The 21,376-nt window shown below is 33.8% G+C and overlaps 1 protein-coding gene across 2 annotated transcripts in view; it reads left to right on the forward strand.

The window, feature by feature from the left end:
- Nucleotides 1-21,376, forward strand: part of EFL1 (elongation factor like GTPase 1) — a 202,547-nt gene that overhangs the window by 23,568 nt on the left and 157,603 nt on the right. For both annotated transcript variants that reach the window (XM_074233988.1, XM_074233987.1), the window contains exons 5-10: nt 1,276-1,409; nt 3,496-3,633; nt 4,475-4,689; nt 17,449-17,572; nt 19,224-19,300; nt 19,960-20,096. In XM_074233988.1, the coding sequence (XP_074090089.1) occupies nt 1,276-1,409; nt 3,496-3,633; nt 4,475-4,689; nt 17,449-17,572; nt 19,224-19,300; nt 19,960-20,096 (825 nt within the window). The remainder of the gene's footprint in view (nt 1-1,275; nt 1,410-3,495; nt 3,634-4,474; nt 4,690-17,448; nt 17,573-19,223; nt 19,301-19,959; nt 20,097-21,376) is intronic.

A 21,376-nucleotide genomic window follows, 5' to 3' on the forward strand; every position in this document is an offset into this window, starting at 1 on the left:
ATTCCTCTTCACCTCTGCCATGCTGTTTCTACTTGCTAGAATTCCCTCTTTTATGTTGTCTACCTGTCCCAGTCTTGCCCTTCAAACCTCCCAAATCCAGATGCTTCCACTTCTATTTGTATTCTTTTTTTTTTTTTCAAGGTCAATGGGGTTAAGTGGCTTGCCCAAGGCCACACAGCTAGGTAATTATTAAGTGTCTGAGACCGGATTTGAACCCAGGTACTCCCGACTCCAAGGCTGGTGCTCTATCTACTACGCCATCTAGCCGCCCCTTCTATTTGTATTCTAATGTCTCTTGGTATAAATGTGATCTCTTCTTTCTTCACAACCTCTCATGAGTACTTTGTATACTCCTTTCATGATATTTATCATATTCTGCTTTGTATTGAAGGCATTGTATATGTTTCTTTATTTGTTCTATACAATTACAAGGTTTCCAAGGCTAAAGACTACATTTTATTTATTTTAATATATTTTATAGCATCCAGTATACTGCCTTTCACGTAGGGGAGATTTGACAAATATTTGTTGAATTCAAATAACCTTCTGAAGCTAGTCCATTCATCTATAAAAATCATTGAACTTGATGGTCACTTGGTTCCATTAAGCATCTATCCTATCAAGTCTATGCAATGTGTACATGAAATAATGAGATTGGTTTTCATGTGATTTGTAGAATTAATTATTATTTTGTAGTTTTATCCAGTAGCAGATCACATTTATATAGCACTTTTAAAGTTTACAGACTATTCATACATATTTACTGTTATTTAATAGATGGGATTGTGTGTTGCTTTTCTTTAAGACTGTCATCTCTATGTTGAGTTCCTGTTATCTTTACTCATACAGTATTAACTAAAGTATTACATGAAACTCTGAAAATCTTGTCTTATTTTTCTTAATATTAATACTGTGATTAGATACTAGAATTTTATTTAAAGGATAGGATGAAATTTCAATCTGTCACTCCACAGTGCCTTTTTTTCCTATTTTATCTTGATCATTGAAGTTGTGAGGTACCTAGACTTTGTTATCCTTTTAAGTTAAATAACTTGCCCCGTCTGGAGGGTTAGACAGATGAGAAGAGATCCTCCCATTTACAACTAACTTTATACTAAAAATTAGAACTTCTCAATTTGAGATAAGGGGTGGGGAGAGATCTTTAGATGTGGGGCTTTCTGTGCAACTACATTATTGGTGTGGAATTTCTTTGCTTTTGTGACTGAGCATACCTGTTGAAATCCTTTACTCTTCACTTACAAAACTTGATTTCAGATGATCAGGAATACCTCATTAATCTGATAGACTCACCGGGACATGTGGATTTCTCCTCAGAAGTATCAACTGCTGTTAGAATTTGTGATGGCTGCATTATTGTGGTGGATGCTGTGGAAGGAGTCTGCCCACAGGTGATGTATAATGAGAAATTAGGGCATTTACTAGAAATAACAGAGGGAAATAATGAGTCTTAAGAAAAATCCTAGTGGTAACTAACTCACACAAAGTGCTTTTTTAACAATAACCTTATGTGCAAGGTAGTACAAGTTTTGCAACTCCAAATTTTAGATGAAGTAACTGAAGCCCAGAGAGGTGAATTAATTTGCCCATGGTCACAGAACTAATAAGTGCCAGTCAGTCAGGGTTTGAATTAAATTCTTATTCCAAACCCAGGGCTCCTTTTACTATCCCACAGCAGTTTCAGTTTTCTTTAAACTCTTGCCTGAACCTTAGCACAGTACTCTGAATCAAGTGTATTATATATAATTTTTTCTTATGTAGAAGTTATGCCTGTATTCTGGTATTAAAAATGAAAGATGATTAAACATCATCTAGATTAACTAAATCACTTTGTAGCTGGGGAATAAGAAAACTGTGTTTTAGATAGTTTGAAGGAAGTTCTGGACTTTAATTTCTACCAGTTCTGTCATTTTTCAGATGACTTTAGGAGAGACTTACCCTGACCCCAGTAGACAGTTATTGGCGGTGATAGAACCTGAACTCCTAATTGTCATTCTCCCCATTCTTACATGCTACTAAATTAAAAAAAAAAAAAATCAAAGAAAAAGTAGTCAAAAAATTCATTTCCCACTCTTGGTGCTGCATAAGTAGCTGTCATGTTCTCAGAGATAGCTTCTGAACTAAGCTGCCCTCTTGGAGAATGAGAAATTAGGGGTGCATGGAAGATATGAGCAGAATATTTTATTGGGATCATTCTTAACTGTCATTGATGGGGGGTCCACATCTTGAAGTGAATGTCAACATGGTAACCTTGCTGGTGACCTTACTGCTTTGAAGATCTGAGGCAAACAAATCACTTAGGTATCAGATTAAGTGAGTTATTTGTCTTCTTTCTTTTTAACAGAAGATTATCCTATTTCTTGATTCACAATTCATAAATGTAAAATGACCAGAGAACCTCAAGATTGCTTCCCCACCTTGAAAATTTTACTCTTGTATGATACCTCCTATGTAGCTAACTAACTCTTCTCTTCCTAAAGCAGAGTCTGGAAGCAAGGGGAACAGTTAGGAGGTCCAAGACCTTCTGAAAAGATAAGGTCCTTTATTACAATAGTGACTGTGGGCATGGAAAGGAAGTAACAATGAATGAAATAAATCTCAAAAGGATGAATCAATATAACTGAGGGGGTTAGAAGAGAAGCCAGTGCATGACTTTGAATCTGGAAGAATGGTAGGCCCAGAAAGCAAATGGATGTTTGATTTTCATCACTAAGTTTGAAGTGATACTGCAACCATCATGCAGAAATTTGAGCCATTTTTCTAGCTGCTTCATCCATTTCATTTTTCATAGTTTTTCTGAGGCTTCTTGGGGGTCCAATCTGTTCTCTCTAATTCCTTCAGTGGTTTCTTCCAGTTAATTTTACCTTACTTGTTTTCCCCTCTTCTCTTCTTTTTCAGTCTGATTTTTGTCAATAAAACTTATCTTCTTTGATTTTGTGTACTTTTAGTGCTTTCTCATCCAACTTTGAGACTTGCTTTGATTGTTCTTTTGCGTCAGGACACTAGGTTTAGAATTGAATTTTAGTTCAAAACCTGATTCTGCCACTTACTGTGACTCATTTAAAAAACTGAGAATAATAATAAGATAATGTATTATCTACTTTGCAGGTTGTTGTCAGGATCAAATGAAATGATTTATAGAAAAGTACTTTGTAAACTGTAGAAGTTTATTTATATATTTTATCACTGAGAGCAACTGTCACCTCAAATGGAACATCTCCCCAAACTTGACACTCCTAATTTTAGCTCAATACCCACTTTAGGAAAATTTTCCTAATTAACCCAGTCCATTTTTCCTAATCTTTCCAGTAATTGCCTAATAAATAATTCCATAAGCACTGTGTTTGCTGACTAATTTATGTGGATAAGATTTTGATTAGATAGGATGAAATGTCTTAATTATTTTGCATTGAAGGTTTTATTAATGTAGTTTAATTCTGTTATACCATAAGCTGTATTTGCATGTGTTTCTCTTAGACGCAAGCAGTACTTCGACAAGCCTGGCTAGAAAACATCCGCCCTGTTCTAGTGATCAATAAAATAGATCGTTTGATAGTGGAGCTTAAATTCACACCTCAGGAAGCATATTCTCACCTGAAGAATATCTTAGAACAGGTACTGTATCAAATTATACTTTTGTTATCAAATTGGGGAAATCACAGAAATTTAAGAGGATGGTAAAATTTGGTGGGTTGGGATGGAAAACTTCAGGAAAAAATTGATGAAGCTTTCTTCTGAAAAGATCAAGATTTTTAACATGTTTATAGTAACCACTCATAGGAGGCTTTTGTCACCTGGTAATAGAGGGTTTATGGTATGTATAAAGGCAATAGAGTGATGAAAATATTGACTATTGAGTCTTTTAAAATACATTTTAAAATGTTTCTGTATTACTATTACTTTAGCATAGTGCTTTGTATATAGTAAGTGATTAAATAGATTCTTATTCATTAAACACCTTTTGCTATACAAAAAAAGTCAGAGGTATCAGAAGCAAACCAAATCCAAAAAAATCATGTAAAAATGTTATTTGTAGGTCATGGGTCATCATTTTAAAAACAATATGACTATAGCAAGTCAATTCTTTTGCATTGTCAAATTTTATCAATGAGAACTTCTATTTGAGTGTGTAGAGAAATAAAAATGAAAGTTTGCTAGAGGGTTGGACAATGTTTATTTGTATTAAAAATCACAAAGATGACCTTTCAGAATACCTCTGATTTGATTTTACTTTGGACAGTTCAAACTTGTTAATATCTTATTCTAAGTAAGGTTAGGTATATTTTTGCCTAAGGTAAGGTAGTCATACATTTTCTTCATGACTTGACAGCATTCTTTTGTTACTTCAAAAACTAACTATCTGAAATTAGGGAGTATGTACCCCACAGTGGATATCCCACAATGATCATCTCTTACCATCTGGATGACATTTTTGTATTTTACCTGTCTTCCCTAGATTAATGCACTCACTGGGGCTCTTTTTACTTCTAAAGTCTTAGAAGAATGGGCCAAAAGAGAAACCGAATCGCAAGCGAGTTCAGATTCTGTACCAGGAGAACAAGTTTATGACTGGAGTGCAGGCTTGGAGCACACAGATGATTCTCACCTTTACTTCTCACCAGATCAGGGAAATGTGATATTTACAAGTGCAATAGATGGATGGGGCTTTGGGTAAGTCTGTTTAAATCCAATAGATGTTACAGTCATAAGAAAATTAAAGACTTCTCAGCATCATTATTGTTTTCTGCTCCACCAAGAGGCAATATGGTATAGTGGAAAGAATGAGAAGAGACATGGGTTAGCGTACTGGCTCTGAACAACCAGGTGTATAGCCATGGGAAAACCAGTTCATATCTCTGGGGCTCAATTATTATACTATCATTAATATTATTGCACTGAGACAATCCTTCTGATAAAGACAGTACTTATTCTCTTTGAATGCTTTCTTAATTTCATTTGTAATAAACTTTTTATTATCCAAGTTAATACAGGGGAAGAGGAGGATGTGGATAAACCAGAATGATTATTCAAAAATACTTTTACATTTAATTTTTTAATGAATTTACAACTAGGTATAAATCAATTTATAATGCATTTTCAGTAATTATGTATTTTTTAGCCAAATAGCAGGAGAATTAAATTACAACGAATACACTGGAAAAGAAGAATTCTGTAATATTCAGCTGTTTTAAGGCATGAGGTCTAGAAATGCTTTGTTGATTTTTATTTTCATAATTTTATAAATTTGTTATAATAGAAAATATTTTTGAACACCTATAATATATACAATGTGAAATGAATAATATGGTATTTATCTTTTTTCTGATTCTTTTTTGTTTGACCTCTCTAGAGTTTGACCTTGAATGTATACTGTTAACCTGGTATAATAGGCTTGGTTGACAGGAAACTCTTTGGCATTGGGGGGCTAAGTGATTTGCCCAGGGTCACCCAACTGGTAATTGTCTAGTGCCTGAGGCTGGATTTGAACTCAGGTGTTCCTGACTTCAAGGCCAGTTTCTATCATTGTGCCATCTATCTGTCCTGGCAAATTCTTTATATTTTTGTTCAAATCCCCTTCAAGTTCTCTTACCATGCTATCCTAAACATTGCAATCATTTCAAAAAAATTCCAACCAAACTCAAACCATTCTTCAAAATAAAATTGCAGGGGCGGCTAGGTGGCATAGTGGATAGAGCACCGGCCCTAGAGTCAGGAGTACCTGAGTTCAAATTTGGCCTCAGACACAATAATTACCTAGCGTGTGGCCTTGGGCAAGCCACTTAACCCCATTTGCCTTGCAAAAACCTAAAAAAAATGCATAGAAAAATATTGAAAAGTTTGTAGGGGAAAAAATACCTTTCTTGGTTCAAAGGACTTTTGACAATTGACAGTAAAGAACATATCTTCATCTAGTCTTACAAAATTAATCCTAAAATTCCATTATATAAAAATGATTACTATTTCCAGTTTCTTAACTAGGCTTAAATTAATATGCCTTCCTAGAGCATATCCCAGTTGATAATGGTAGGGGTAGCAGGAGGAGTAGGAAGAGAAGTAATAGGGAGAAGTGAATATCAGAATAAACTGCATATGAACACTTTTTCAGCAAACGGTTCAAGAAGTAGATTATCTTTCTATGGATAGTTCAGTGTTGACTGAATTTTCCACTGTTCAAACTTCAGTACTTAAGGCTTTTTTCACTGCTATGTAAAGTGAAGTGTTAAGCTATGCCTCGGATCTTGTGCCATGCTAGGTAATACAACCATTATTAAACTAATTTCTGAGAAACTATTTGGATAAATAGCTTTTTTTCCCCTAAGTGATTTTTTTACAACAGTAAAAAAGGTTATTTACAGGTAGTAAAAGACAACATAATGCTGATTATGAAGTTAGGAAAATCTAGGATAAAATTTTGCTTCCAATATGTATTAACTCATGATCCTGACTGAGTCATATAATTTCTGTGTGACTGTGGACTTTTTATTTTAAGTAATATTTTTTTTTCCTTCAATGAACATGTAAAGACAGTTTTTAACATTTGTTTTAAAGAATTTTGAGTTCCAAATAACTCTTATCTCCCTCTTCTGTCCCCTCCACAAGATGGTAAACAATTTGATATAGGTTATACACATACATGTATGGAAATGTTTTGCAATTATGCAAAACAGTATTTCCATAGTAATATTGTGAAAAAAAGACAAAAATCCAAAAGGAAAAAAAAAACTATGGACAATTTTTTCAGACTATTCTGAGTAGAATTTGGTAAAGGGGACTCTTACCAGAATTCTCCTATACTAATGAAACTATAAGTTTGAAACAAATTGAACTAATAATTTAGGGGGATCTTAATTTTATTTTGCAATTATATCTCAATGAATAAAAAAAGAAATTTCTAAATGAATGAAAAAAAACATGGATAATAGTATTACTTAAAAATAAAAAAGCCATCCAAGGAAGTATTAGCAGCTATCAACCCAGCCAGAAGCCTACTTTTTCACCTCTGTATGAGGATAGTTTATGCCTTCAGGTGATTGTAATGAAAAAAGACAAACAAAACTTGCGAAGACAGTTCTTTCCATCAAACTGTGTCTTCATGGACATATAATTGATTGAGCAGGAGCCAGCCTACAGAGCTTGAATGTACACTTTTTAAATCCTACATCTAGAATCCACTCTCTTCTATTAAGTTAGTGTGCAAGCATCATACCCTTCATGAAAACCTTTCCAGATCCTTTCAACTCTTAGTGTGCTCTCACTACCTTGTATTTATTTTTAGTTATTCATTTTATATTGATGCTGTATATGTCTCTGTATGTTCTTGTTGTTTTCCCATTAGAATGTAAACTCCTCATGAGTAGAATTGTCTTAGTCTTTGAACTGGTATTCTCAACTCCTGCCACTGTGTCTAGCACATAGGAGACTTTAATAAATACTTAATTATTTCCTGTTTATCATCCTGCCGGGTTGTTATTGGCTTGCCATTATTGCATATTTCATTGCTGTAGAAAAAAACTGATGGCAGTTTTTTTGGGGGGGGAGGTGTTCCTAAAACTTTTTATGTCTTATTTGAGTGTGATGGCTAGTCCCTTATTTCAAGTTTCTCTATTATGCAATACTTTATTATATAGCCATAAGTTCATTTAATTCTAATATGTGAGTATTCTGCAAACTGGCCACAAGAGGGAGATCTTGTCTTTTTCTTTCAAGGTTACTTATTAATGTTTTATTTTAGTTTAGTTGAAATTTTCATTTATAAATTATGTAAAGATTGTTTTGTTATGGAATATGTGAGTCAAAAAGGGCAAGAAGATGATGTCTTAACTGATTAATGTAGCTGATTTAACTCTCTGAGCCCTTCCATTCACTTTTTTCTTAATATAAATTTCAACCAAAAAGTGAATATTACACATACCTAGATATTAGTCTTAGATAAATTATATTGGCCCCTTTCAAGAATTCATTTTATGACTTGACACATGGTTTCCATGTGCCAAAAGTTTAAATATATTTTTTAAATAGAAGTAGTAGCAAAATAGAGGTTTCTAAAAATCTGATCACTGGGAGAGGGTAAAAAAAGTAGGAAAAGAGAAAGCAAAATGCCTGGAAGTTGAATTCTTATTTGAAATCCTACTCAAAGAAAATAGCAGTGAACAGTTTCTGTTTGCACTGAGATTTTTGGCAAGCCACTGCCAATTTCCAATCATATTAAGGGGGAAAAAAGCAAGAAGCTATGAATAAATAGCCATCAGCTTAACCAACAGGTGTTTCATTGTGGCATTGTGCCTTGAGAGTTGCCATCAAGAATGCCAGAGTACTGAGGCTTTCATTTCCTGTAACTATGCAGAGCAAGGAGAATTTTGCTGTGATCAGATCAAGTGCTATGGTAATGTTTCTCTACAGCCAAGGAACAGAAGAAGATGAACAAAGTAGAGATTGGTTTCCTTTTTAGAATAAGTGAAAAGGCTGGAGGTTAATAAAGTTCCTTGAAAGAAGTGCTTTGAGGAAATCTGTTTTATTTATTTCTTTTTTAGTTTGATTTATTTTTAAATGTTATTGCATCCAAATTCTGCATCATGCATCCAAATTCTGTGCTGGACAAGGATATAAAAACAAAAATGAAACTCTTGCCTCATTTAAGGAGTATAATCTGTCATGAGGCTAAGACATGTGACCTGTGTTTATCATAAAAGGCATTTGGGATAACCCAGGTTGAAGCTTCTGTTGCCAACATAAATCTTCCAAGTTCATATACTCATGCAAGCTAAAATATAAGGAGAACAGTAGTAGAAGGAGCAGAAATTTACAGGAGATAATATTTGAAAAAATTCAGCAATAAAATCATGGCCTTAGATACAGAGGTAAAAACATGCAGAAAATAAAAGGGGAACTAGCCATTCTGATATGAAAAGAAAAATTAGATCTAATAAATAATGTATTCCTAAGAGAAGACAGAATGAGATTATATGCCTGGAATTTGGCCATGGAAAGGTACATTTCATTAAAGAGATACAGATATGTAAAAAGGATAGCAGAATTTTATGTGTGTATGTTTGTTTGTGTGTGTGTGTGTGTGTGTGTGTGTGTTTAATTTAAAATTTTATTTTTGATTCTTAATCTCTCCACCCCCTTTCCTATTCATTTTGAAGGCAAGAAAATAGCATTACAGTTTTAGAAAATACATTCTTATGATGAAATCTAGTAACTGGAGAAAATGATGAGAAAGCATTGGAATGAAAAAATCAATTTATATTCTTATCAGTGTATTATTTAGAAAACCTGAATAGAAGAGAATGGATGTATTTAGGAAATCACATAAACCTGATGTGGTGTTATAGAGATAGGACTTTAAGTTATCAGGACATCTGCAGGAACTCTGTCAAAAAGAGAAGGTTTGGATATATATTATCATGTGTCTTTGTGGTCATTTCATTCCTTACAAGGAAGTTTATTTTCTACCTGATTCTGACCAACAGATGGAATGAAATAGAACTGAAAAGAAACTTGAGAGAAAAATGACCATTCTATTTTAGAATTTCTGATAGTCTAAATTTGCATTGTAGATTTTAGGGAAAATTGATCTCACATGATATAGAAAGCGAATAAGCTGGATTTCAAGGTCTCATTCTGGAGGGTAAGTCAGTCTAGGAAAAAATGAGAAAATTATAAAGACCAAAAGAGAGAATTAGGTTGAGGAAAAAAAAGAAGGAGCTGCCTAAAGATGACCATGGTACTATTTCAGGAACTCATTCATAGAGTCACATTTATTACAGAGTGGCAATACAGAGAATTTATGCAGGAATGCATGGGTAGAAGAGTCCAAGTAATAGAAGAGAAATATGCCAAGTACTTCAAGCCCAGAATCAACCAATGGGAAAAGTGGTAAGTGCTCAGAATTCCTTAGAGAGCTTTTAAATTATATTGAGGGTCAAGAGAAAGACAAAGATAGTATCACTGCTTGAAAGGGATGAGATGATAGTGCAGGGTAGAAGGAATATAAAATTACTATTATCATAGAATCTTAGTTTTAAAATTGTAAGGGACATTTGAGGCCAGAGTTCAACTCCTTCATTTTATAAATGTGGAAACTTGGCTAAATGGATTGATATACTTGAATGGCTGTCATTGAAATGTTATCTAATGAGGAAACTGAGGATTCCCAGAGAAGTGTTAAATGTCTTCATGTATTTGAATGACTGTAATCTGGAAAAGGTATTAGATCTGAAATGTTTTACCCTTCCAGGACAAAATAAAACCCTTAAGTAGAAGTTGAGGCACAGATTGAGAGTTGACATAATGAAAAACTTGCGAATGATTCAAACTATGTAAAAGTTGAGATTACCTTGGCAGGGAGGGATCTTTATTCAGTAGAAGTTTTTAAATAGACAATGCGTTCACCTGTTCAGGATGTTGTAAAAGGGATTCCTTATCCTCTGAGGACTCTTAACAAATCTACAATTGACTCATAAGGTGTGTTGAGTTACTGTTGCTAAACATTCCTTGACATCAGTCACAGGCTGTGTGTGTGTGTGTGTGTGTGTGTGTGTGTGCAATTATGTAGGTATATATGTAAATATTTGTGCAAATGTAAACATATGTACAACATATACATACACACATGCTTTTTAAAATAAATTTTATTTATACTATGAAATATTCATTTAAGTAAGTATTGTTTAGGGAATGAGGTATACTTAACTGAATGTCATTTCTGTTCAAATCAGAGCAGCTGATAAATTCTTTTATGTAATTTATTTTATTTTATTTTTTCCAGTTAGATGTAAAAATAGTTTTCAACATTCATCTTTTGTAAAATTTTCCACATTTTTATGTCTCCTTCCTTCCCTCTCCCCTCCCCATGAGAGCAAGTTATCTGATAGAATTTATACATGTTCAATCATATTTAACATATTTACATATTAGTTAGCTGATAAATTCTTGACTTGGCTTAGCAAATTTCATCTTTGAGAGGGTTGAAGATGAGATGAAGGTGTTGCTATTTTGTCCTTAATATTAGCCAACAAAAGAGAGTTCCTAAAAATGTGACAGTGATAGAAACCTTAGCAAATAGTAACCATGTCATCTAAAGTTCATGAATATAAAGAAAATGAACTTCTGATTGTTATTAGGTAAGACCATAGACTTTAGTAGGGGGGAAAAATAGGGTCTTGGGTCTTTGGCTAGAAACTTTGAAAGAAATTTTTTTTCCCCAGAAGTTAGGAGACTCTCAAAAGTAAAATTCTGAAAATATGATTGAAAATAATTCCAATGAGGGAAAAGTTGTAGAAAGTTGTGTAGAATATATTTTGTGCTGCAGAAAATTTGCTGATTTAGAAAGAGCTTGTACAAGATTGACTTAAGAGTGTATAAATCCAGCTATAAATAGTGTTATGAATAATGTCAGAATTAACCAAAATTTGCCAAAAATACTAAAGATGAGTTAAAAATCCTTTTTTTTGTTTATTTGGAGTAAATACAGCAGGTAAGAGATTGGTATAAAAATTAGATAACAAAATGAAAGCAAACTTCTTTTCTTCTCTTCTGTGTTTTCTAGTTGGGAGAAAAAGCTTGCCAATTTGGGAAAGGTAGGGGAAAAAAAATCTAAGAAAGTTGGAATTGAAACCCAATATAGTTTAGGAGTTATAAGAAAAGAGCACTAGGTAGCTTTAAAATGATTAAGAATGTCTAGGTCCAGACAAATTACATTCCAGGATACTGATATAACTTCTACATGTTGTCCCTGAGCTCCTATTAGTAATCTGGAAAAATCATTGTGAGTGGGAGAGGTGTCAAAGGACTAGAAATAGACAAATATTGTCAACATGTATGAATTATTCAACATATATGGATACTAGAAACTTGATAAGCATTGTGTTGCTTCCTGACAAAAGTCTAGATTAGATTATTAAATCAGATCGAAATCTATGTAAACATTCTGAAAAGAAAAAATTATAATGGATTCATTTAGAAGAAATCACATATAATCTAATTTCCTTTTATGTTAAGGTTATTAGAATGGTAGGTTGAGAATATCACAAACACAGTTCTTAATTTTAATAAGATATTTAAGTCTCGTGATATTTCTGGATAAGATGGAGAAAGTGGGGTGAGTAATGGTACCATTAGGTAGATTTGCACTATTTTAACATGTGAATTTAAAATAACTGATTAAAGGGAAGACTATAGTTTGATACAGGGTTTGATTTTGCCATGTTAGACATTTTATGTTTGTTTGGTTTTTTTTGTTTTAGGAGTTTTTTTTGCAAAGCAATGCAGTTAAGTGGCTTGCCCAAGACCACACAGCTAGGTAATTATTAAGTGTCTGAGGCCGAATTTGAACTCAGGTCCTGCTGACTCCAGGGCTGGTGCTGTATCCACTGCACCACCTAACTGCCCTCATGTTGGACATTTTAATCAGTGATTCAGGTGAAGACATAGAAGTCATTTGTCACAAATTTGCAAATCTCAATAACCTAAGAGTAGCAACTAATTTGATAGATAATAGACTTAAGACTCAAAGTGATCTTTACAGGCTAGAATGATAGAATGAAACAAGATGAAAAACAGAAAATTGTCAAGAATTACAAATCTTTCATTTATGCTTAGCACATAATTTGTACAAAGAAGAGGATGGAAACCACCTAGAATGACAGGTTCCCATTAGAAAGCTGGTTGGTTCTTTAATTCTTTCAGTATCAGTAAACAGTGAAATGTGAAATCTCTGGATACTTTAAACTATAGTGATTAAATCTGGGAGGATGTCCGTTCTGCTGTACTCTGTTTTGGTTGGATCTTGTATGACCTGTTGTAAAAGACAAAGCAGACAAGAATATGTTTAGAAGATAGTAGCTAAAGATGGTGAGAGTTCTGAAAACCATATTGTATGAGTAAAGATTTGAGTGAGTAAATTATCTTCTGGTATTTAAATGTTTGTTTTTTTGGCAGAGAAATTTCTTTTATTTTGTAAAACTATGAAAGTCAGAATTGTGAAAGGCAAAATTGAGGTGATATTTGACCTTCATTTTCAAAGAAGAACATGACATGAGAGAGTGATGCCACGACATGCACCTGAAGGGATATTGTGATAAGTCACCAGCTTCACTTTCTTCCTCAATAATCTTGGTCCAGTGGCTAGATATATGTCAGGACAACTGAAGATGACCCTGGATACAAGATAAACAGGGTTAAGTGACTTGCCCCTAAGGTCATTCAGCTGGTAAATATCTTAGGTGGGATCTGAACTCAGTTCCTCCTGTCTTCAGGGCTAGTGCTCTACCTTTACCCACTGTACCATCTAATTACCCAGAATTAGAGCTGAGCCTAGAGGATTGAGGCTATTGGTTTTCATGCCTTTGAAATCAGAGGACCTGGATTCATCTCTCCTTTTATGCTTGTTAATCTAATCTTTCTTTGATGAGTGAGGATCTTATAGCATCCTAGAAGGATTATTATAAATACTAATGATCATGATATTGTATTTGGGGTTTATATATAAAAGATTAAACTGACTTTTGAGCCAATCATTTAACTTTGAATTTAAAGAAATACTAAGTAAATTTTTATTAATTTACTGGGGGGGGGTTGTTTGTTTATTTTTTGTTTCTATTTTGTTTCCAATTTGTGCCTTCTAAAAGTTTCTTAGTTTTCTTTAACAAGGTATGACTCGTCTCTGAATTAAGGGAAGAAGCACCTTCAGAAAGTAATATCTTCTTATAAAAGCAAAAGTCATTAATAATATTATTTACCTTCTTAACATTTTGGTTTTTTACTAATTATATGTAAAAACAATTTTTAGCATTCATTTTTTAAAATTTTGATATTTAAATTTCCCCCCTTTCATCTCCACTCTCACCTGACACAGTAAACATTTGATGATAAACGAGTCATGCAAGACACAAATATAAGATTTTTGAGGACCAGAGTGCATGTAAGAACCTCCAATTAAAGTGAGGCTTATATCATACGTTAATTAAAGATAGGTGCGTGAATAATTTGAGGACACTGGGTGATGTAATAAATAGAACTCTGTACCTGAGTTTAAATCCACCTCAAACACATCTTAGCTGTATGACCCTGAACAAGTCATTTAACCTCTGTCTCCTTCAGTTACCTCAATTGTAAAATAGTAATTATCACAACACTCACCTCTCAAAGCAGTTGTGATGATTAGATAACAGTTGTAAAGTGTTTTACAGCGTGGGACAGGCTTAGATTTCTTGGAAGTTCCATAATTTCCCTGAATATCACATGATGCTATTTCTGCTCATAGAGTTGCCTTTTCCTTTTCTTCATTGGTTTTCAACTCCTCCCTTTTCTCCTCATTCAGCAAATAGCATTTATTAGGTGCCTACTGTTAGGCATTGCATTAGGTGTTGGTGAGCCATATAAAAGTGAGCTATTGTCAAAATTTCTTGTAAAGAGATAGTTTTTTTAATTCCATTTTTCTTATATCTGTTGACTTTTTACAATTTATCATTTGTCCTGTGAAGGCAGGTGTCTTTGTTTTACTAGCCTTGTTCAGTTTGAACATTCTATGTGGTGAGCATTAATTGGTTATGGTGCACAATTCAATAATAGGATTATTAGATATTGTTAGTTGCATTTTATTTATTTTATTATTTTTGTTTATTATTAGATTATTTCCCTCAGAGGAAAAAGAGAAATTTTTATTTTTAATGCTAACTAATCTCCAAAAAACAGTCCAAATCTCATAGACCAAGGACATTTAGGCTAGAAGGAGCCTTAGATTACATGTTCCACAAAGCAGTCAGTGGCATGGTTGATGGGGTACTAGACATGGATTTAAGAAAACCTGGATTCAGATCTTCCCTCAGATACTTTTTGAACTGCTGGGCAAGTCAGTTAATTTCTCAACCTTGGTTTTCTTCTCTACAAAATTCCCTATAATCACTGACTTCCCAGGGTTATTGAGTCAAAATAAGTCAACACAGGTAATGAACTTTATAAATATATCCCGCAATGGGAGCTAACATGTGCAAACACTTAGGACAGTTATCAAGACTGGAGGAAAATCCCTGACCTGAGGAGGACAGATAGCTAGAACATCATATCCAAACACATCTACAAAAGGCAGGGACAAATAGGGACCAGAACCTCTTAGAGGTGCTGGTATCCATAGGGTTAAAAGAGAAGTGGGAATCTAGAGGCAAGAAACAAGATTTATGATCAAGAGACCAACTGCCAGGAGTGTTCCTATTCTGTCTCCTCACAGCTTTGGACTTCTGTGGTGGTATTTTCAATTTCTGCTTTGTACTGATGTATTGACATTGGTTTAAGCCAACCTTATATCCAGATCCACTCTTGCCATCAGGCCCTGGATCCAAACACACCTGCTGATACTAGGATGAGGATACTTAGACCTAGATGGGGTGAATTGGTTTGCCTTATTGTCAAAGGTCTAGTTAGTAGCAGAACCATGGCTAGAGTCTACCATTTCCTGATTCCCAAAGTAGGACTCTTTTCAGTATTCTGGGTGGTTTATCTCTATTTTTCTTATTGAAATAGTGTTTTATTGGGAAAGGTTCTTGGATAATTACTATAGTAATTACTAGTAATTACTATGATACATAGAAGATAACTTCAAAGTCCTCTTGTGCCTATGTCCACCCAGTACAGAAATCTCCTCTTGCACACCCATGACAGAATTGCTGACATATTCCCATGTGCTTATGGGAAGAATGAGTGAAGTTTAGTTGGTTCTATTTTGATCCAGTGCTGAACACAGCACATCTGGGATTCCCTATAAAATTCATGTGTTGAAAGGGTGCAGTCAAACTGTATATTAGCAATTGCAGACATCAAAAGTGAATCATGAAAGTCTGATTTTATTGTCTTTGGCTCGCTTTCAAAAAGTGTTGGCATCTTCTAAGCTATCGTCTTCAGGGCCATGCTTTTTGCAGCATTACTTTGTAAAATGTTGTTTGGAAGAAGTGACTATTGTAAATGTCATGACTGAATTTGGAGATCCAGATGCCCACAACTAACTTAGGTCTCTGAAGAGAGAAAGTTCTCTGAAAAATAGGAGTAGTTCTTAATTCAGTCTCACAAAGATAATTCATCAGCTATACTTGGATTTCCCAAGTGACCTCTCTGTTCCTTCGTTGCATGTTGACAAAAGCTTGTTATTTCTTCTTTAACTTTTGAGGACTAGTAATTTATCCTATACAGGTGGTAACAAAAAATGCATCCAAAAGAATGTCTAGCCGGGAGTCCTGCAACAGAGTCTTCATCTTGCTACTAACTCAGTGTGTAGGCCTAGGGAATGACTTCAATTCTCTGAGAATGTGACGACTTCTTAAGAAGAACTTTTTGACTCCTTTTTTCTTCAATTTCATATTTTTGTTTTGGGAGGCAACATGGAAGAGAGCAACAGAACTTGCACTTCTGCATTCACAGGGTTACTGTCAAGTTCAAACCAGATAATATATGTAAAACACCTTCTAGTTGTAAGGTGTTACATACATATCATCTGCTATATTATGATTGAAGGTGGTGACTGTGGACCATCAAAAACTATGTTATCAAATTCCAACTCTGGTATGTCTGGAAATTTAGAAAGACTCATGTTAGTGCATACCAGACAGTGAATTGTATGTCTAGCATTTGATTGCCCCCTTCATTTCAAGGAGAATCAGTAGCAGAAATGTACAAGTGATGGAATTTTTTGGTCACAGCAATTCATAAATCCACCTCAAAAAAAGAATATGTGTATGGGGGGGGTCTGTATATGATTTCTATCAGTGGAGGTAGTTCCCTCATTGATGAAATCTCAGATCTTTTGATGTATAGAAAAAAAGATTAAGGCAGAGTTGTATACCTTATATATTTATATACCCTATGTCCATAGAATTATATACCCCATATATGTATGTGTGTGTGTGTGTACATATACACACCTACAAAAGGAAATAGAAATTTGCCATATATATATATATATATATACACACATACACACACACATACACTGTACATCTACTTAATTTCAAGATATTGGGGATATTTTTCTAGAAAGTTGACCTTGTTTTAGTTTCAGAATGGGAAGGTATTATTGAAAGAATTGATAAAGTAGAGGCATTTCTGAATCCAGAAGATCTGGGTGCTAGGCTTAACTATAATATATATTAATTTGTGTGATTACAAGCAGAGTATTTAACCACTTAGTACTCCAGGCAGCACTCTAATATAAAAAAAAGTAGAATTGATTTGTATTGATGGAAGAACATTTCACAATGGGAATTCTCTATACTGATGAAATCAAGGAGGCAATGAATAGATCTATTCTATAGTTTGAATATCCCAATATCCATCTAGTCCTTAGGCCAATTTTCCTTTTCCCTCTTGGTTTACTTATGAAATCAATAAAGTGTAATATTTTGTATAATTCATTTGCTTTGAAAAATCACTTTCTTTCAGGATTGAGCATTTTGCCAAACTATACAGCCAAAAACTTGGCATCAAGACCAATATTCTTTTGAAGACCTTATGGGGAGATTATTACTTAAATACAAAATCAAAGAAGATTATGAAAGCTGACCAGGTAAATACAGTAAGATGAAGAGGTACTTTAATATCTCACTAGTGAGCCCCACTATAAAGAAAAATAAATCTTTGAGATTGTCAACCAATAGATATAACTAGTAGCTGATATTTAATGTTCTTTATTATTCAGTGTAGTATGGAAATTATGACCTTAATAAAATTTTCAACACATGGAACACAAATACCAATAATATTCTCTTCATGTAGGTTCATTTGTGCCATTTCACAAATTTCTCTGGATTTCAGAGATGAAGTTATAATGTTGAACATTGAAGAAAATTATGTATGTATTCAAACAGTCATAAAAATGTGCCATATAACATTTTGATATTTAGCTGCATTCTTTCCTTTTGAATATCTTATATCGTTTAACAGCTGTAATAGACTTAATTCGTCTTTCATTTATGCTGCTCATGTCATGAGTTTTTTTACTCTTTGAAGCTGATTAACACTTAAAAGTTTTCTTCCCCTGTTATTGTGCTTAGATAAGGATTTCTTTTGTCCTTTTTAAATTTAGAAGGCATAATAACTCATACCTCATAGTTTGGAGTTAAGAGATTCGGGTGTAAGTCCTTATTGTGTGACTTCCCCTTTTTTGGCCTCTATTTTTCTGCACCTCCATAAAATTAGAAGTTTATCTAGGACTTTATCTCTTAGAGATCTAAAAAACTATTGTTAAGGTCGCTTAGCTACTCAAGAGCTCTGGGGACATGATGGAGAATTACACATTTTATATGTCAGGAATTGTGTGTTTTCCATGACATACCTGTTTCAGTAATCAGGAGACTACTTATTGTAGTGGCATTCTTAATCATTTCATTTGGACTCTGTTAAAATGCCAGAACATATTTACTGTTCATAATAATGGCCCTGAGCTATAATGAAATTATTAAGTTGTATTTAGAATACTCTGTGGAAGAAGTAGAGAAGTGGATATGACATCGTAGAAAGAGTTCCATATGAAGGGGCTACTTGAACAGAATTAAAACTGAAATCACCTTGGCTCCTTATTAGGGTGGATAATTCCTCTTTTGAGCATTTGTGGCAAGAGCAATGGAAGTAGCCTTAGAAATTAATGTTAGTTGAATTGAATTGAAATGACATCATTTAATGGTGGGTCAGCTGCAAAAGTAGAGTTTCCCTCTGCATTGTTAAGTATTATTTGTGTTATTGTTTGCTACCGTTGGTGTAGATAATTGAAATCTGGCTCTGAGTGTCAAACTACAGGTTATGCCAAACTGAAAATTATATTGAGTAAATATTTGCAAACTGATGAGGCATGCAGCTGATAAAGAATCGAGTGTGAAATTGAATTGTGTTAAGACATCTGTCAAAGATACTGAGAGGCAATTTGGTAGAGACCAGAAAGCACAGGAATCAAAACACATGGGTAGAAATTCTGGCTCCAGCACTCGCTAGATTGGTGATCAAGTTCACTTTTTTATGCCTCTGTTTCTCTTGTTATATGGGGGGTTGAATCCCTTTCCACATAATTGGGAATGTTTGTGTGGAAAGTCTTTTGTAAATCGTAAAAATGCTGTATTCTTATATACATAAACTTATACACACACACACACACACACGCAACACACACATACTTATATACAGTGAGTTGTTATTATTCTAACCATATATATTCTTTCTTATAGACAAAAGGAAAAAAGCCTTTATTTGTACAGTTGGTCTTGGAAAATATATGGAGTCTCTATGATGCAGTTTTGAAAAAGTAAGATTATGATATAGTGTTTGATATTTAAGTATTATTATACTAGTCTTAGGTATTTATGCTTCAAGAAGAGTGTGGTTGACAAGAAAAAGGAATAGAAGTTTTCAACAGATTTGATTGTAATCGGTGAACCAAACATTACTGTTAATTTTCTTCCCAAGTAGAATCACGACTAAAGGGGTTAATTAGCCAAGATTGTACTAGGTGGCATGATGGTGAGATGATGATTAGTTTTGTCTAATCAATAATGCACTAAAAGAAAGATTAGGAACATTAAAAATCAGTTTCTGTGAAAAAATTGATATTCATGCCCATTATAAGATTAGTTTCATAAATCTTACCTGCAACAAGTAGAAATTAGAGTTAATTTTGTTGTTATAATTCCATTCTGAATGATAGGTTATTCTCTTTTTTCATCTTTTGTCTGGATATGTTATCGGCAATTTATTTTTCATAAAAATGTTTTGGAGTCTCCCATTTTGAAAATTAAAAAAAAAGAACAGAAAATTTTTGCACTGTGGCAGTATTATCCTCCAAATACTTAAAAGTCTTTTATTGGAAAAGTAGAGGTTGGGAAACAAAAGCTAATTAAAGTTTACTTCCGTTTCTATATGTGTAGAGATATAATCTTATGGTTTTGTTTTCTTGAACTATTGCAGGGACAAAGAAAAAATTGATAAGATATTAACTTCATTGGGATTAAAAATTGGAGCCCGAGAAGCACGTCATTCGGACCCTAAAGTTCAGATCAATGCCATTTGTAGCCAGTGGCTTCCAATATCAAATAGTGTTCTTGGTATCCTTTTTGAAAATTCCCTATTATTGATGAACCATGAAGATGTTTAAAAATAAAACTCTCCAAGTTGAAGCTTTTTATGGTAATATAATGAGCTTTTACTAAGGTCTTATCTATGATATTTGTTTCCCCCCCCCCCTGAGGATTCCTTTTTTCACATAGCACCTCTTCAAACTAAATCTAACTGTGTAGGGAAGAAGATTACCTAAATTTTTCATAGGTGATCTACATTTATCATATTTATTATCTATAATTTAACAAAATACATTTTTTTCTTGGATGTCACTAGTTAATTTGACAGTGGTTTCTATTGGGAATTTGGTTCCATTTGAATATCACTGTTTCCTATCATATTGACTGTTTTTCATTTGTCTTATTTTTAACTTAGCCAGTTAATTAAATACATTTAGAATGTTTTCTTTTTCCTGAGATAGTTTAGTTGTTTACACTCCATATGAACCTGGAAAACTATGTAAATTTAAATATTTGTAAATCAAATCATCTTAATTGCAGTTATAAAGATCAGGGTTTCATGGAAATCTATGGTAAATGATTTAGAATTGGAGGATGATGCCCTTAATTTTTTTTTAAGTTCATATTCTTTAGGTTTTTACAAGGCAAACAGGGTTAAGTGGCTTGCCCAAGGCCACACAGCTAAGTAATTATTAAGTGTCTGAGACCAGGTTTGAACCCAGGTACTCCTGACTCCAGGGCTAGTGCTTTATCCACTACACACTACGCCACCCCAAGTTCATATTCTTTGAATGAGGAAAGTTCATATTCTTTTTTTTTTTTTTGGTTTTTTTCAAGGCAATGGGGTTAAGTGACTTGCCCAAGCACAACTAGGTAATTATTAAGTGTCTGAGTCCAGATTTGAACTCAGGTACTCCTGACTCTAAGACCAGTACTCTAGCCACTGCACCACCTAGCCGTCCAAGGTCATATTCTTTAAATGAGAATTCGTAGCTGTATCAGTGACTAGAGAGCTGTCCTCAAGATCAAGGTCATGAAGCTTTTGACCTCAACTTCTTCCTCTAACCTCTAGGCTGTCCAAGTCACTGGAAGTCACTTTATCCCTCAATGTCCCATACAATTCTCTAAGTCAAAAAGCTACAGAATAGGTGCTCATTTCCATTGGTTTTCCATAAATTCCCCATATATACTGAATATAAATCTCCAGATTTATACAGATATTTATAAATATATATATATATATATATATTGCATCTATATAATACAGATCTTTTGTCAGAATAAAACTTTTAAATAAAATTATTTGT

The sequence above is a fragment of the Macrotis lagotis genome, chromosome 4 (assembly GCF_037893015.1).
Source record: "Macrotis lagotis isolate mMagLag1 chromosome 4, bilby.v1.9.chrom.fasta, whole genome shotgun sequence".
Lineage (NCBI taxonomy): Eukaryota > Metazoa > Chordata > Mammalia > Peramelemorphia > Peramelidae > Macrotis > Macrotis lagotis.